The 18706-nt window shown below is 45.7% G+C and overlaps 1 protein-coding gene and 1 long non-coding RNA gene across 7 annotated transcripts in view; both read left to right on the forward strand.

Moving 5' to 3' along the window:
- ola1 (Obg-like ATPase 1) overlaps positions 1-1175 on the forward strand; it is a 260203-nt gene extending 259028 nt beyond the window's left edge. For all 6 annotated transcript variants that reach the window (XM_038789387.1, XM_038789393.1, XM_038789388.1 and 3 more), the window contains one exon: positions 50-1175. In XM_038789387.1, coding sequence (XP_038645315.1) covers positions 50-151 — 102 coding nt within the window. In that variant the 3' untranslated portion in view covers positions 152-1175. The remainder of the gene's footprint in view (positions 1-49) is intronic.
- Positions 1176-10962: 9787 nt separating this feature from the next.
- Positions 10963-18388, forward strand: LOC119961895. Its single transcript, XR_005459763.1, has 2 exons — positions 10963-11513; positions 17595-18388. It is a non-coding gene; the product is annotated as an uncharacterized LOC119961895 (long non-coding RNA).
- Positions 18389-18706: the final 318 nt, after the last annotated feature.

Raw genomic sequence — 18706 nt, forward strand, 5'->3', positions numbered from 1 at the left:
ATCCTTATTGTGATTGTTTAATCATATCCATTTGTCTAATTGTTTGCAGAGTGCTGGAAAATATAGACAGCAAGGCAGAAATTACATTGTTGAAGATGGAGACGTTATCTTTTTCAAATTCAATACTCCACAGCAAGCAAAAAAGAAGTGAATTTGAAGTTCAGCTGACTTCTGTTATAAGCAGAGAACATAACGGGCCAAGAAGTTGCACACATTCAGATTTGCAAATAAAAGGACTTAAGTATAAGGCTACTATGTAAGGAACAGATTGGTAACTGGCAATAATTTGCATCAATTGGGACTTTGACAGGATTCTGCTTATTAATATCACATGTGGATTTAACTATGCTCTAAAGCAACTGAACTATTATTGAATTTGCTGTTGATTTTTTAGATACATTTGGCTGTAAATCATGGTTCAGACCTGTCTTGGGATAGCCTGTTCTTCCTTTAATTATATCCCTCATGTTTTTTCCGGATTGAGATAATGTTATTCCAATGAAAATGTAGGTTCACTAAATGTCGACAGCTTTAATTTAAGATTAGAGCTCTACTCTAAATTGGAACATTTCAAGAACCATATTACTCTCATGATACTTCATTAATCTCCATCACTAGATGCCAAATCTGACACATTTGACAGAAAAGACAATACCACTTGCTCCATTCTGAATCTACAGATAATGCATGTTTTACAGTACTCCAGATGTTTACAGTCAATAAAACATTTGACAAAAACAGTCTTGGTGTGTTTGGGGATGTCTGTATTGACTGACTGCGGTGTGTTAAATGTGATATGGCACCTGGTGGTTGCTGATTACAGAATTTAAAGACGTGTGTATGATACAGTAACTGTCACTGTGGGCAGCTTTTATTATATTTCAGAAATGGTTCTTTTCATTAAAAGATAAAGATTAGGGTACTGTGATTCATTGAAAGCATGAATAGGTGGACATTTGTTGTGAGAATAAGTAGTTTCATGTCTGTATTATGAGAGTTCATGATCTAGATGGGTGTAATGCAGAAGAATAAATTTATGCTTTTTGGCAGAATTTTTCTGTACAACTAGGAGATCCACATTAGTGGTTTGCTTTTACTCCTTTATAGTTGACCTCTTTAGATATTTATAAATACATTTTTGGTGCTGGTGATTAAAGCTCCTTTCTACTAAATAATACATTTGTCATTAGATATACTTTATTAGATATTTCCTTTTACTGAATTCCTAAGTTAGAACATAGAACAGCACAGAACAGGCCCTTCGGCCCTCGATGTGCCGAGCATTGTCCGAAACCAAGATATAAGTGTTGAATGTTGGCCTGTAACTTTGTGGAAGTATTTATCATATGTCCTTCATTAAATTCATTCACTTAGAATGGATTTGCTGTTGTAATTATTTTATATCATTTTCCAGTAAGCAAGCCATAAAAGAAATGTCAAAAACAAACTGAAATCAGGGTTAGTCAACGTCTGAAAGAGAATCAATGAAGGGTCATATTGGAATATTATTCAATTGTTTTCCTCTTTCAAATGCTAACTGACCTGTGCATTTCTGTCATTTGCTCTTCAAACACGGTGCTAGTGGATATTTTGGGCCAGTTTTCAACTCTTAAGTGGATGGGTTTTGAAGGTGTTAAAATCTCCGCCTTTATCCTGATCTGTGCAATTACGTTGAGAAACGTGGTTTGAAACTCTTCTTTTCAGCTCCTTGAAACTTTTGTTGAATTTTGTAGTGGAACAGTAATAAGTGATTTTATGTCTGTGGTTTCTGGTGGAACAGTGTATGTACCAGTGAACTGAAATTTGCATCCTGTTCAGGAGGAAGTTTCCTGTTACTGCTAGAGCTTTACAGGTCAGACAGAGTGTTTATTTAAGAAGTCAAGTGGAACATATGACGTGATAGTATCATTATATAAGAATGTGGAGACTCTTGCATTTCATCTTCAACAAAAAAGGCAATCATTTTGATACTTACTCTGAACGTCTAACTTTATAAGGGGGAAATGCAGCTGTAGTTGGATATATTTAAATTTGTGGATCCGATAAACATGGAAAAAAACTAAGATAACTGCATCTCATATACCATACCTGGAATAATCATAATCAAATGAAAGCCTGTAGTCAAAATTCCAATATTAGATCACTGTGCAACAGAATTGAAGAACTTGTTCAGAAGACAAAAAAGTGAGGAGCTTTGAATATTTCATCGTGAGTCTGTTCTTCAGGTGTGAAATTTTCCAATGGATGTAACATTGATTAAAATGGACGGTCTGGGCAGCACCGTGGCGCAGTGGGTTAGCCCTGCAGCATCACGGCGCCAAGGTCCCAGGTTCAATCCCGGCTCTGGATCACTGTCCGTGTAGAGTTTGCACATTCTCCCCATGTTTGCATGGGTTTCTCCCCCACAACCCAAAAGATGTGCAGGGTTGGTGGATTGGCCAAGCTAAATTGCCCCTTAATTGGAAAAATTTAATTGGGTACTCAAAATTTTTTTTAAAAATGGACAGTCTGAATAATATGTTGCATTTCGGTGGGCGGGGCGTGCACCTGTGGATTGATTTTCGACAACATCCTCCACCGTTGTTGCATGCAGTATAAAATGGCAAATAAGCAAATGAATGATTGCAAGGTGGTATTTAGGCCGCAATTATCGTTTGCTTGTCCAATCTGTGCTGGGGGGGCGGGGAAGAGGGCATCTGATGGCTGTAATCTGTCATGGCCTCTTATTTATAGGGCCACCTGTCACGGGGCAGTGTCAGGTGAGCCTGCAATTTTGTGAAAATCAAAGCAAAAAGGAAGTATTTGTTTTCTTTTTTTTTATAAATGTTTTTATTGGGTTTTTTTGAGCAAGGTATAATTACCGTTATGTACACAGAATAAGAAACACATATATATTCACACATTTAGAGGGGAAGGGCACACCCCAACATTTAAAAAAAACAATAACATATGAAATGGAATAACTGGTGGGGTATTTTGCACCAGCTCGACAGCGGCATCTCTGTACATCTGGCAAAATTACACACCCCACATAAGTAGGCGACTGCCTGCGGGGGTCAGGGACTGGGGGGGCAAGCACACCTTTGGGTGCCGGGGAGAAAATCACAGAGTGCGATATTTGGCTGTGCTGTGTGCTGCTGTCGCCCGCCCTTCCCGGACGGGTCTCGCTGCCGTCCCACGCTTGCCCCCGCTCCTCCCGGCCTCCATCTCCAGTTTCCTCGTGCCCCGCTCCTGGAGATGTCATGCACATTTTGGCATCCCATGTCCTCCCTCCGGCTCCCGCTTCCCTGCCCCCCGCCCCCCCCCCCCCCCCCAGGTTCGCCTCCCTCTCCCCAGGTTTAGCTGTCTTCCCCTCCCCCCCCCACCCCCCCGTGGTTCGCCCCTCCCTCCTCAGGTTTAGCCGTCTCCCCCCCACCCCCCCCTCCCAGTCCATCTCTCCCCTCCATGCACCAGCTACCTTCCTCCGACTCCCGACCATTTCCCCCTGATTCTTGGCCACCCGGCTATTCTTCCTCTTGTTCGTTGGCCACAAACAGGTCCCGGAACAGTTGCATGAATGGCTCCCACGTTCTGTGGAAGCCGTCGTCTGACCCTCGGATGGCGAATTTGATTTTCTCCATTTGGAGAGATTCCGAGAGGTCGGACAGCCAGTCTGCAGCTCTGGGTGGTGCTGCTGACCGCCAGCCAAACAGGATTCTACGGCGGGCGATCGGGGAGGCAAGGGCGCCTGCCCTCCTCCCCAGGAATACATCTGGCTGGTCTGAAACCCCGAAGACCGCCACTATCGGGCATGGCTCCACCCTCACCCCCACCACTTTGGACATAGCCTCGAAGAAGGCTGTCCAGTACTCCACAGGTCTGGGGCAAGACCAGAACATGTGGGCGTGGTTGGCCGGGCCTCTTTGGCACCGTTCATATCTGTCCTCCACCTCCGGGAAGAACCTACTCATACGGGTTCTTGTTAAGTGGGCTCTATGTACCACTTTTAGTTGTGTCAGGCTGAGCCTTGCGCACGTGGCGGTGGAGTTGACCCTATGCAGTGCCTCGCTCTGGAGTCCCCACCCTATCTCAATCCCCAGGTCCTCCTCCCATTTCTTTCTTGTTGCGTCCAGTACGGTGTCGGCCCTTTCTACCAGTCGGTCATACATGTCGCTACAGTTCCCTTTATCTAGGATGCTTGCGTCCAGTAGGTCTTCCAGTAGTGTCTGTCGTGGCTGTTGTGGGTACGTCCTTGTCTCCTTTCGTAAGAAGTTTTTGAGCTGCAGATACCGTAGCTCATTCCCCCTGGCTAGCAGAAATTTCTCTGTCAGTTCGTCCAGTGTTGCGATCCTGCCGTCCGTGTATAGGTCCCTGACTGTCAGTGTCCCTCCGTCCTGCCTCCACCTTTTGAAGGTGGCGTCAGTCAGTGCTGGTGTGAACCTATGGTTGTTGCAGATGGGAGCCTTGTCCGACATTTTGGTCAGGCCAAATTGCTGCCGCAGTGGTTCCAGGATTGGAGGGTGGCTGTCACCACTGGGCTGCTGGAGTATTTTTTGGGTGGGGATGGGAGTGCTGCTGTGGCGAGGGCCCGGAAGGAGGTCTCCACACAGGAGGCCTCCGCGCGCACCCACTCGGCCTCTGGCTCCTGGATCCATCCCCTTACTCACTCGGCTGTTGCCGCCCAGTGGTAAAATTGTAGGTTTGGGAGGGCTAGCCCCCCTGCTGGATTTTGTTTTTTGTAGGACCTTCTTTGGGATCCTAGCATTTTTACCCCCCCCCCCCCCCCCCCCCCATACGAACGCCATGATTAGTTTGTCCAGCGCTTTGAAAAAGGCCTTGGGGATGTAGATCGGAATGGATCTAAACAGGAAGAGGAACCTGGGCAGTACGTTCATTTCGATCGTCTGGACTCTCCCCGCAAGGGAGAGTGGGAGTGTGTTCCATCTTTGCAGGTCCTTTTTTACTTCCTCCGTCAGACTGGTGAGGTTCCATTTGTGGATCCCTTTCCAGTCATAGGCTACTTGGATCCCCAAGTAGCGGAATTTGTGTTGGGCTTGTTTGAACGGCAGCCCCTTTAGTGCTGCTTCCCCCCCCCCCCCCCCCCCCCCCCCCCCCCCCTGCGGGTGTACTGGGAAGATCTCGCTTTTGCTCATGTTGAGTTTGTAGCCCGAGAAGGCTCCAAACTCTTTCAGGAGCGCAATGATTCCGTCCATGCTGCTCTGTGGGTTCGAGGTGTAGAGGAGAAGGTCATCTGCATAGAGTGAGACTCTGTGCTCTCTGCCTCCCCTTCGGATCCCCCTCCAATTTTTTGCTGCCCTGAGCGCGATTGCTAGCGGTTCGATTGCTAGTGCGAACAGCAGCGGGGACAGTGGGCATCCTTGTCTGGTGCCCCTGTGCTGCTGGAAGTATTGGGAGTTGGTATTGTTGGTCTGTACGCTCCCCAATGGAGCGTTGTACAGGAGCTTTACCCAAGTGGTGAACCCTAAGTATTTGTTTTCTGAAAGATTATCATTTTGAGATAAGTGTTGTTCTTGTTGGGGGAGTATCTTTTTCAGAGTACCCAATTATTTTTTTCCAATTAGCGTGGCCAATCCACCAAACCGGCACATCTTTGGGTTTTGTGGGGTGAATCTCACGCAGACATGGGGAGAATGTGCACACTCCACACGAAAGTGCTGCCCATTTTGTTGTCGACATTGGACACAATCAACTGTAGGTGGAGACAAGCAGCAGTTCTATTCAGTACTAGTGTGCACACAGAGGATGTGCTCTTTTAGAATGCTCTAAAAGACAATTCGAAGTTGCACAGTTTCTGTCCATGTTCTTATCTTGTATGTCTAGTTTGTTATATCTATAATTACAACATAAACACAAAATGACTTGCTTGTTACCTACTCAATTGGAATTTGTAAAACATAATTGGAACGACCTGACCTTTTGCACAATATCCACAACTTATTCCAAAATATACACTTTGCTAATCTATCCTGATATTTTGTTGTTGTGCCAAGTCATCTGTGTATGTAAGCTTGACTCTGAAGTCATGCAATTCAGTTTATTACAGTATAATTCATAGACCATTCATCAACGTATTTTATCCCGACCCAAAGGTCACATTCCATTAGCTTACCATAGATTGACCCATGGGCTGGTCATCAACTACCTGGCCTAAATGACATATTCATTCCAGTTTTAAAAAAAACTGCAAACACTTAAATCCTATATTAACAACTTGGCCAAGTATGAGTGATCCCATGGTGCATCCTGATATGTCATTTTGTTCTGAAAAATGTGTCAAATACTGCACAGGCTTTGAATTAAGTGTTGTTGCCAGTGAACACAGATGGCATTAAATCTGATCAAGTACAAAATATTAAGATCTGAAAATTGAGCAGCTGCTTAGTTCCAGTCTGTTTTTCTTCATTGAAGGCTGAGACAAGGTTGTGAGGGTTGAGGCAAGGAAGGGTCATAACTGCATCACGTTTTGATGATGATGCCCATCCATTAATGGTTACAAAGTGTTGTATCTCATAATGCACATGCTGTTAATAGTGTTGAAAATTGTAACCTTCCACCCATGATGGCTCTGAAATACCAATTCCCTTTTTTCTGTGTGCTAGTGCAGGTGAACCTTCTGCTGACTCTGTGAGTCCTATGGGACCAACAATTGTCTCCGAGGAGGAAGAACCCTTGGAGTTGGCAGTGTCACATCCTCTCCCTTCACTAAGCACCAATGCAAATACTGTCACCTCAGCTGGGATTAGTGCTTTAGGGCAAGGAGAAGCACAATCTGGTGAGGACTTCACATTTGCATGTGCAGCTGCCGGAAATGTGGTGGAGCAGGCCTTGTGCAGTTAGAGTTATCGAGGTGATCCAGAGACTTAATCCGAGTTCGATGATGAGCCTCTGGAGTCGTCCGTGAGGCAGCAAATGCTGAATGTACAGTGCAAGGTGCGTGGAGATTTGGAGAATATATCAGGAGAGTTGCATGCTCTGGCCCGAACTGTGGAGATGTCCATTCAGGCCGCGTAAACTGTGATCACCCACTGTGCTAAGCTTCATCCATGGAAAGACTGCTGATTGGAGGGTAAACCCCGCTGTATCGCTGATGCTATTGCGGATATGCACGCTGACCTGTATACCATCGCCCTGGCTCTGAGCTCGGGGGTCTGTCTGTAGCCAGGGTGACAGAGGGACCAGGAGCCTGGGCACTAAACCAGCTCCTGGATCTCACGGGAAGGTGAGGAGGACCAATTGATCCTCATGGCAGAGGATCAGCAGCTGCTGCGCCATCTGGAAGCACCTCTTGGGGCACATCTGATGGGGCACCGTCCTTCCCAATTGACATACTGACAGAAGCTACTTCTGTGACTCAGCAGGAGTCCTAATATGGTAATATGGTGGGACCCTCAAGGCCTCGGCCGCACAGAGTATATCTGCCAAAGTCATCCAGGGCATCGGGACAAGCAGATCAACAACCTCCCTCCTGTGCAACAGCAAGCAAGAGGTGAGCACTGCGCCAGAGCACAAGCAAAATAAATGAGGAAACTCCACACAGGTTAAAAGCTGGTCACATGGGTTTGTTTTGTAGCTGTGATCATTGGTTGTGTCATAAACAAGTTATATCCCTCATGCAGAGGTTCATTTTATCTGTAAGTGCTCTAGGAATTTTATTGGTCAAATGTTCCTGACTTGCCAGTACTGAACATTGGTCAAAATGCAAAAATGCCTATGGATCAAAAGGGTGACTGTGCTGATGAGATGTTCTCTGTGAGCTCACATTATAGGTGGAATGAGGTTGAATCAATAGCAATACACTCGTCTCTGAAGCCGAGAGTTCCTGATCTATTGGAACCTCTTGTGTTATTAAGGCCATCCATGTGCTCTTGTGCAGAGCCTTGCACTTCTGTCAGGATATGAACATATGACTTAGGAGCAGGAGTAGGCAACTTAGCTTATCGAGCTTCCTCCGCTATTCAATAAAATCATGGTTGATATAATTTTAACCTCAACTTCATATTCCCACCTACCCCAGATAACATAAAAACTAGGAGTAGGCCATTTTGAGTCTGCTCCGCCATTCAGTATGATCATGACCGACCTATCTCAATACCATATTCCCGCTTTGTTCCCATACCTCTTGGTGCCATTAACATCTGGAAAAAATGTCTTTTACAGCCTTCTGCGGTAGAGAATTCCACAGGTTCACTATGCTTTAAAGAAATTTTGCCTCCTCATAATCATAAATGAACTACCCCTTACTCTGAAATTGTGTCTCCTGGTTCTTAATTCTCCAACCTGGGAAAATATCCTCCCTGCATAAGAGTCTGATAGAATTTTATAAGTTTCAATCAGATCTATCATCCTTCTAAACTCTAGTGAATACAGACCCAGTTGAACCAATCTCTCCTCATGGGATAGTCTTGCCAACCCTGGTATCGGCCTAGTGAACCTCCACTGCACTCCATCTATGGCAAGTATATCTTTTCTCAGGTAGGGAGACCAAAACTGCACAAAATACTCCAGATAGGTCCTACCAAGGCTGTGCACAATGCCCCCCCCCCCTCCCTTCTCAAGAATCTAGCTACCTCTGCCTTAAAGATATTTGAGGACTCTGCATCAACCACATTTAAAGGAAGAGAATTCCAAAGTGTCTCCCCTTAGAGAAAAATGTTTTCCTCATATCTGTCCTAAATGGGCAATCCTTTTTTTGAAACAGTGGCCCTGCATTCTAAATGAGGGTGTGTTGCTCGTTTTACTGGAGTGTGATTAACACGCCTCCGTTTAAAGGCCGTGTGCTTAACACTACTATGGCTCTGTATGTGTAATTATGCTCGGAGTCGCCAGGTGCCGTATTGAGACACCGTCACAAGTATATCAAGGTCAGGTTCAAAGTAATAAATCCGTACACCGATTAGTAATTCCAAACGATTGGTGTTTATTATAACAAATATAATAAATACACATGCATACGCTAAAGAGACTAACTTACTTCTAATACTAAACAACTAAATACTTATCTAGACAGGAACAGGCAAGGTCAGGGAGCAAGGCCTTCGTCCCGTTCTTGGTCTGTAACTTTCTGATTCGCAAAGTTGTCAAGGTCTAGCAAGGTCTGGATCACATAGCGATCGTTGTGTTGGCACTTACAGTTCGATGGCTGAGGCTCAACGGCCGGTGATGAAACTGGAGTCAGGGTGCGATGTAACAGGTCTGGGCCGGAGCAAAACAACAGACCAAGTCATGTGCTTGACCTTCTCTTTATAGGTCCTAGAAGTCCGTGCCCCTTGGGGCGGGTTCTTTCACCTGCTACGTATCGATTGGGTCTTTCCCAATCGATATCTTTCAAACTCCCCAATCTGAGGGTCGTTCCTCGATGGGTGGGGCGGTCCCTACAGCTCTTTGTGTTGGTTGCTTTGGCGCCATTCTGTCTGGGCGTCTATGGAAAAGTATCCATTCATACTTAAATGTTTCTATTGTCCGGGGTCTGGATATGGATCACCTCATTACTATGCAGATCTGTTTCCCATTTGCACCTTTGGCTGAAACTCTGCAACTGGCCAGAAACTGGTTTCTGTACGTGCAGAATGCAAAACAGTCTTCTGCAAGCTGTTTGTCCTCACTATGACTGTTTTTCCCTGCAGTCTTAGCAGTTCTCCATTTTGTAGCCCAGTGTCCATCTTAGATGGCTACAGGTGTTACCTCATCTGCTCACCCTCCTCATTAGATGAATGCTCACTATCCTGCATCTCCCCTTCCTGCAGGGCATCCCTTCTCTGAATGGCACGGTTTTGGACAGTGCAGCACAATGACCATCAGTGAAACTCTGGATGGTGTATACTGTAATGCTTCTCCTGATCTATACAGGCATCAGAACCTTATCCTTCACAGCTCAATTACATGCTCGACTCCCCATGTCTGCGTGAGTTTCCTCTGGGTGCTCCGATTTTCTCCTACAAGTCCTGAAAGATGTGCTTGTTCGGTGAATTGGACATTCTGAATTCTTCAGCAAGCCTGAACAGGCGCCGGAGTGTGGTGACTAGGGGATTTTCATAGTAACTTCATTGCAGTGTTAATGTAAGCCTACTTGTGACATTAAAGATTATTATTATTGATGGTTCTGTGGCTGTTGTTATAGCTCCTCTCTGCCTCTGTTCTAGGGGCCCCTTCTAGGTCATGAGCCCATCTCTTCAAAGCGTAAGCCTGGTCCCCCAGAAGCCAACCATTCAGGGCATTATGTACATTGAACATGTCTGGGAATTTGGAAGTTAGGAGAATGTACTTGTGTGAGTGCTGCCTGGGTACCATTTGCATACCTTTTTAAAAAATAAATTTTGACTACCCAATTCATTTTTTTCCAATTAAGGGCAATTTAGCATGGCCAATCCACCTACCATGCACACCTTTTGGATTGCGGGGGCGAAACCCACGCAGACACAGGGAGAATGTGCAAACTCCACACGAACAGTGACCCAGAGCCGTGATCAAACCTGGGACCTCGGCGCTGTGAGGCAACAGTGCTAACCCACTGCGCCACCATGCTGCCTAACCTTGTGGTCATAGACCAAACGTAGACCAACTGGATGTTTAAGGAGTGGTAGCCCTTTCTGTAAATTAATGTACAGGGCTCGCCTGCTGGAGCCTTAATGGTGAAGTGAGTGCAGTTGACTGTTCCCTTGACCCTGGGAAAATCAATGGCTCTTTCCAGTTGACTGGTGGTCCATTGAAAATGCAGTGAACTGACCTGCTTGCATTTGCAAAGACCTTAATGCAGCAGATTGTGTTATGCCACTGAGGTCTCCATAGGCAGCCTGAAAGGATTCATTAGCAAAACGAAATTCACTTCAACAGTCACCTTTATAGCTACTGACATTGGGTCACCACCAATACAGTTGGAAGCTACTTCCTCTGCTAGCATCTGATTACTGTGGCTCTGGAGATGTTGCGTCTCCTGCCAGTCTCTGACATCTGAAGGTAGATTATTCTCTGCTTGCATATTCAATTAGCATAAATCCTCCTGTGCCTCTGTTGCTGTAGTATTATGCTGCATCAGCTTCTTGATCTGAAGCCGGTCTGCCACCCTCTGCACCACTGGTGCATTCTGAACCGCACCATCTGCCCTTCTCCTCCTCGTCTCCCCTTCTTCACTGCAGAACATGGCTCCTAACGGAGGCCACTGTTCCCATGTTTTCGCTACCAACAGAGTGGCGAGATAGTTGAGAGTCTACATTCACCTATCTGCGGGTGTTTTATTCCTCGCAGCGCGTATTACTCCAGTCAGTTGGGGACATTGCCGTGCTTAAACAAGCGATTTAATTCAATTTGAACAAGGTGGGCAGGCTCCCGCCTGATGGCGTGATGACGTTCGGAACGCGCACGTCCTGACACATGGCGTCTGACCAGCGGTCGGCGCAGGCGCAGTGAGGCCCCGTCTCCATGGCGCGGAGCGTGCACCTGAGGCCAGTTGTCATTTTGTACACAGGAAGACTGAGTTGAGTTAATCACCAAAGTGCCCACCCGAAAGATGCTGTAAAGTGAGATTGGTTATAGAAATTACTGATTTTTTTTGTCCTGTTTTTTTCTTAGTTTGGTTTGAAATAAGTCCTGAAGCAGCTGACTTTATTTGCTGTATTTTTCAGCTGAACTGAGCGTGTTTATGGAAGATGAGTTGTGTCACTGATATTGGCCAAAGCACTAAACGATGTGGATTGTTGTTGCTCAACATTTTCCACAGTATGAATCATCAGCCAATGAGGCCAATTAAATGTTGGCCTTGTTCATTCTCAATCCAAAGCATCGTGTTCCATTCTGGCACCACACCATCAGGATGGATGCCTTTTTGGTGAGATTCGCCAGAATTCCGGGTTAAAATATAAGGAGAGGCTGCAGAAAGTGGATTTGCCTTCATTTGAGGAAAGAAGGTTGAGGGTGTGATCTATAACCAAAGTGTTTAAAATAATAACATTATTTGGAATGGTAGGGATAGATTCTATCTTATTTTTGGAATTCCGAACTAGAAGGAATTGAGAATTGCAGTCAGGAAGATTTGCACAAAATGTAATAGGAATATAGAAAGAACCCAGTTCCCCCAAAATACTGTGGATGCTGGCACGATTGACGCATTCAAAACAGATTGTGAGACAAGTATTAATGGACTTGAGTCAAATTCAGTAAATTAAGCTGAGGTACAGATCAGCCATGATCTAATTGAAACACGGGCAAAATACAGTGTAAATCTGAAATAAAAGTAGAAAATGCTGAATATACTCGGCAGGACCGCCAGCAACTGTGGAGAATGGAAAGAATTAATGGGCTGGATTTTTACATTCCCAAACTGGCACAGTGGTGAGAAATATGACGTGATGATGTTCTGATGGCAACATGATGCCACCCTGCCAGTGTCCCAACAGGTGAGTGGGTGCCAGCCCTGGCAGCCCACCTGCCATTTTAAACTTCTTTGCAACCCAATCATCTGCAATTTTTCATTATCCGCTGCCTTTTTGGGGGAATTGGCGAGATTAAGTTAGTTCATGAGCTACAACAAGGCAGGAGTTGGCCACCAGGACAATCATTGAGTGTACTGGCATATGTAGGGGTGGCACAGTAGCACAGTGGGTAGCATTGTTGCTTCACAGCTCCAGGGTCCCAGGTTCGATTCCCGGCTTGGGTCACTGTCTGTGTGGAATCTGCACGTTCTCCCTGTGTCTGCGTGGGTTTCCTCTGGGTGCTCCTGGTTTCTCTTACAACTGTAGAAAGACGTGCTGTTAGGTGAATGGGATATTCTGAATTCTCCCTCTGTGTACCCGAACAGGTGCCGGAATGTGGCGACTAGGGGCTTTTCACATTAACTTCATTGCAGTGTTGTTTTTAAAATCTTTTTATTGGCATTTTCAACATTATGTACATTGACGTTCATGTTTATTTATTGTACATGTAACAAAAGGCTTTTTCGGATGGAGTATTTTATCTTCTCCAGTTGGAGAAATTCTGAAAGGTCAGCCAACCAGTCTGCATCTGTGGGTGGTGCTGCTGATCGCCAGCCGAGCAGGATTCTCCGGCGTGCGATTGGGGAAGCAAAAGTTAGGGCGTTGGCCCTCTTCCCCATGTGCAGCTTTGGCTGCTCTGATACCCCGAAGATTGCCACATTTGGGCATGGCTCCACCTTCACCCCAACAACTTTGAACATTGCCTCGAAGAAGGCTGTCCAGAACCCAGCAAGTTTGGGACATGCCCCTCTGGTATGGTTCACATTTATCCTCCACTCCGGAAAGAACCTGCACATTCGGGTTCTGGTCAGGTGTGCTCTGTGCACCACTTTGAATTGCATTAGGCTGAGCCTTGCACAGGAGGAGGTGGAGTTGGCCCTGCTCAGTGCCTCGCTCCAGAGTCCCCACCCCAATTCTGTCCCCAGTTCATGCTGCCATTTCCGTCTGCTCTTGTCCAGTGGTGTTCGGGCTCTGTCTAGTAGCTGTTCATATATTTTCCCACAGAGACGCCCTCCTTACTGTCCGTGGTCATCAGGTCCTCTAATAGTGTGGTCTCCGGGGCCCTGGGGTATCCTACTGTCTCTTTGCGGAGGAAATGTTTTATTTTTAAGTATATCATTTCCTGTCCTGTCGGAAATTCCCATTCGTCCATCAGTTTGTTCAGCGTCGCCATTCTGTGCCCAACGTAGAAGTTCCTAACTGTCAGCGTTCCCCTGTCCTGTCTCCATTTTTTAAACATTGTGTCTAGCATGACTGGTTACCGCAGATGGGGGCCATAGGGGATATCCCGGTCAGCCCGAAATGCTGTCTTAGCTGGCCCCACGTTTTCAATGTGGCCATTACCACTGGGCTCGATGTGTATTTCGCCGAGGTGGATGGGAGTGCTGCAGTGACCAGGGCCCGGAGGGTTGTTCCCTTGCAGGAGGCCTCCTGCATCCGTACCCACTCCGAGTTGCATTCGCGCACCCATCCCCTCACTCTTTCCTCTGTTGCTGCCCAGTGGTAATATTGCAGGCTTGGCAGTGCCAGGCCTCCCTTAAGTTTCCACCTTTGCAGTGTTGATTTGGGGACACTAGCCTCCATTCACACAAATGCCATAATTAAGCTAGCTAGGTTCTGGAAGAAGGCCTTGGGGATGAAGATTGGTATGTACCTAAACAGGAAGAGGAACCTCAGCAGCACATTCATTTTGATCGTCTGCACTCTCCCCACCAGGGAGAGTGGGAGTGCGTCCCACCTCTGTAGGTGCTTTTTGACTTCCTCCACCAGGCTGGTCAAGTTCCATTTGTGGACCTGTGTCCAGTCTCTGGCTATTTGGATCCCCAGGTATCGGAAACTGTTTTGGGCTATTTTAAACAGGAGCCCCTCCAGCTCTGTCCCTCCCCCGTTTGGGTTCACTGGGAATGCCTCACTTTTGCCCAGGTTGAGTTTGTAACTTGAGACGGTTCCAAACTCTTTTAGGATCCACATGACTGCTTTCAGTCCTTCCTATGGTCTTGAGACGTACAGGAGCAGGTCATCTGCATGGAGTGAGACTGTGCCCTCTGTCTCCTCTTTGGATGCCCTTCCAGTTTTTCGCATTCCGTAGGGCTATCGCCAGGGATTCGATTGCTAATGCAAACAGGAGAGGGGAGAGTGGGCATCCTTGCCTTGTGCCTCTTTGTAGCTGGAGGTATTCACAGCTGGTGGTGTTAGTTCGGATGCTCGCGTTGGGCGCTGGTACAGGAATCTCACCCAGGCGGTGAATGCTGCTCCTAGCCCAAACCGTTCCAGTACCTCGAGGAGGTACTTCCATTTGACTCTGTCGAAGGCCTTTTTTGCGTCCACGGAGACAGTCACCTCTGGTGTTCTCTCCCCGGGGTGGGTCATTATTACGTTCATCATCTGCCTGATGTTTGCAGTGAGTTGTCTACCCTTGACAAAGCCCATTTGGTCTTCAGCTACCACCCGGGGCGTTCTCCAGCCTTTTGGCCAGGACTGTTGCGAGTATTTTCACAGCGAAATGGGTATATATGATCCACATTCCTCGGGTCTTTGTCTTTTTTGGGTATCAATGAGATTATGGCCTGCGCTAGCATAGGAGGTAAAGTGCCCCTTGCCAGCGAGTCTGCGAACATGTCCATTAAATGTGGGGCCAGGGCCAGTGCAAATTTTTTGTCGAAGTCCGCCGGGGACCCATCAGATCCCGGTGCCTTCTCCGCCTGCATGGAGCTGATGCTCTCCATGATTTCTCCCAGATGTATTGGTGCTTCCAGCTCCCCCCGTCTGTCCTCCCCCACAACCGGCATTTCTAGTCCGTCGAGGAACTGTTTTATCCCCGCGTCCGGACATGTACAGTCCTCGGTAGAAGGTCTCAAATGCTTGATTGGCCTCTTTTGGTTCTGCTACCAGTCTGCCTCTGCCACCCTTTACCTGCGCTGTTTCCTTCTTGGCTGCCTGCTTTCTCAGCTGGTGAACCAGTAGACGGTCAGCCTTTTCTCCATGTTCACAAACTGTGTCTGACGTGTTGGTACACTGCGTTCCTAGTGGATAGCAGGTTAAAGTCCATTTGTAGATTTTTCCTCTCTGCCAGCAGCTCTACAGTTGGGGCCTCAGTGTACTTTCTGTCTACCTCCAAGATGGAGTCAATCAGCTGTTACCTGGCCTCCCTCTCTTCCCTGTCTCTGTGTGCCTTGTAGGCTATTATTTCCCCTTGGATCACAGCCTTCAGTGCCTCCCTGAATGTGGAAGGTGAGACTTCCCTTTTCCTGTTGTCAGTCATGTTGGCCTGCGATGTTTTCTGGCAGAAGGCCCTTTTCTGGCAGAAGGGTTCAAAAACCCAATAAAAAACATTTATTAAAAAGAAGTGAATATTTGTTTTTTTTTGTTTTGTTTTTATAAATTTAGAATACCCAATTACTTTTTTTCCAATTAAGGGGCAATTTAGCATGGCCAATCCACCTAACCTGCACATCTTCGGGTTGTGGGGGTGAAACCCACAGGGAGAATGTGCAAACTCCACACGGACAGTGACCCAGGGCCGGGATTCAAACCCGGGTCCTCAGCACCATAGCTAGTGAATATTTGTTGATAGTCTGGTCTCAAAAATGGAGACAGATAAGTCAAAGAAGGGAAGAGATAGATCACATAAAAGTGGGAGAATGGAAAATTGTAAACAAAGTTGATGAAGTTTTCCAGTTCAGGATAAGAGTACGAAATGCCACCAATACACAGTGTACTGGAAGAAACGGTGTTGGGGGGGGGGGGGGGGGGGGGGGGGGATGCTGGAGCAGAACTGAAACGAGAAATGTTCCGCCTAGGGTAGCACGGTGGCGCAGTGGGTTAGCCCTGCTGCCTCATGGGGCCGAGATCCCAGGTTCGATCCCGGCTCTGGGTCACTGCCCATGTGGAGTTTGCACATTCTCCTTGTGTTTTCACCCCACAACCCAATGGTGTGCAAGGTAGGTGGCTTGGCCACGCTAAATTGCCCCTTAATTGGAAAAAATTAATTGTGTATTCTAAATTTATTTTAAAAAAGAAATGTTCCACCTATCTCATAAAACGGCAGGCATAGCTAGGACCCAGAGCAGCACCTTTTATTAGCAGGAAGTGAGATGGTTTACGGATAAGTTGTGCAATGAGAATAAGTTCATCTAATTGGTCTGTTTTATCTAATAATTACTGCAAGTGGAGTTGGTGAAGACTTAACTGATTACCAAGTATGTTATTAATTTCCATGTTCAAAAAAATAAAGTTGTGGAGTTTAGATTTCCTAAAACACATTCGGTGTTTGGAAACATATGGCTGACCGCACTGGAGATTGACAGTAATGTGGAGTAACTGCAATAATGTCAGTGGCAGAAGGATGTGTTAAAAATAATGCACTGGGGAGGGTAATGATCAACACAAACTTCATATACTGTAGTTTTGACAATAGTATGAAAGCCTGAACACTGTTGACTTAATTTTGGCAACATAACAAACAAACTATTTGATACAGGAGGAAGAAAGCACATTCTACAGGCCCACATTCAAAATGCGTGTATCAAGTCCACAAATGACTGCAGCTACTTGTGAATATTTATTAGAAATATGAATTTTTAAAACAAATTAATGAGCAATGCGCATTCAAAACATTTTATGAAATTTCCAAAAATAGAGATTGTATTATGTGGTGCACAACTGACATTGTTATTTAATGTCCTCATTAATGCAAGGAATTAACCACATGGTATACTGTGGACAGTAACAGAATGTTAGACTTTCATTAACTTTCACAGATGACCCCACATTAGACTTCAGATTAAATTGGGCACTGCTACCTCACAGCGCCGAGAACCTGGGTTCGATACCGGCCCGGGTCACTGTCCATGTGGAATTTGCATATTCTCCATGTGTCTGCGTGGGTCTCACCCCCACAACCCAAAGATGTGCAGGGTAGGGGATTCGCCACACTAAATTGCCCCTTTGTTTGAAAATAAGAATTGGGTACTCTACATTTATTTTTTTAAAAGACTTTAGATTATATAGATACGTTGGGAACCGTTAATATGTGAATATGGGAAACTGTTAGTGTGAGGAACTGATACCTCCCTTTATATTTTTCATAAACTTTATAGATATACTCATTGCTATCTCTAAAATTTTCAGAAATTACCTAAAATGGCTGAATCTATGCCTCTCTGTAACGCCAAACAAAAGCTACCTGACAGTATCGGAGAAACTTGCACTTTGGTATCTGTGAAGAGCCATGAACAAGCCCCTGTGGGCTGCACAGACCAAATTCAAAGAGAGCTATACAAAGGCCGTCTGCACTTCATAACCCAGACTGATCAACAGGAATCTGTTCATCTGCTAAGACAAAGGGCCCTGTGACCTTCCTTTCATTTCTTAATGGTTGAGACATTCAACCATCATGGGGACCCAGATGAGGAATACACACCTTTTGTTGAAGGCAGTGTGGAGATGTGGGAGTCATGTGACTTGAATCTCTGGCTTATGGAACCAGTAACATTGCTTTACTGAGCTACAAAGTCTCTCAGTTTGCTTTTTAATCATCTAACTAATCATCTCCCAGGAAGAAACTCTAGCCCAGGTTGGACACCTTGCTCCATCTACACTGCTTCTGCTGGAAATTCTGCACCATCGCCTACAAGACAGATTCATCTTCTTGTACCTAATCTCATTGTGTGAAGTCAACACCACTGAAAAGTGAATTACCCAGCATCCATTTTCAACCCACCAACCTCCGTGAAGGAATACCACAGCGTACTTTGATTCTGGACTCTCAAGCCCTCATTAAACTATATTTATTTTCTCTGTGGTCTCTGCACTGTAAATCATTTCGCTTTCCCTCTCTTTTGCTGTATGAATGTAAAGGAAGCAACGTTGAGACCTTCCATGTTTTGAGTGCGCAAATAAATTAACCCTGTGAGTTCAACCTATCTTGAGTTTGCTGTCGAGTTAATAGGAAATTGGATCACACCAAAACTAAGGCATTGGGAAATACACTATTGCTTATTAAGGAGGAAACAAACCAAAATACGTTTGTTTATGGATGGGTTGTGAGAGGAGAAATTAGTGCTGTTTAAATTACTCCCCTTCTGTCTGTAACAGTATAATTTAAAAGGTTCATTTTTCATATCTTGAAACAATTTTCTTTGAAAAATGTATTTTTAAAGAAACAAATGCAGAGTGTGCTGCATATTAGTCGGATAACTGCAACTGGTTGAATATTCGCAATACTGCTTTCACAGTTCAAT

The sequence above is a fragment of the Scyliorhinus canicula genome, chromosome 2 (genome assembly GCF_902713615.1).
Source record: "Scyliorhinus canicula chromosome 2, sScyCan1.1, whole genome shotgun sequence".
In the NCBI taxonomy this organism is placed as follows: Eukaryota; Metazoa; Chordata; class Chondrichthyes; order Carcharhiniformes; family Scyliorhinidae; genus Scyliorhinus; species Scyliorhinus canicula.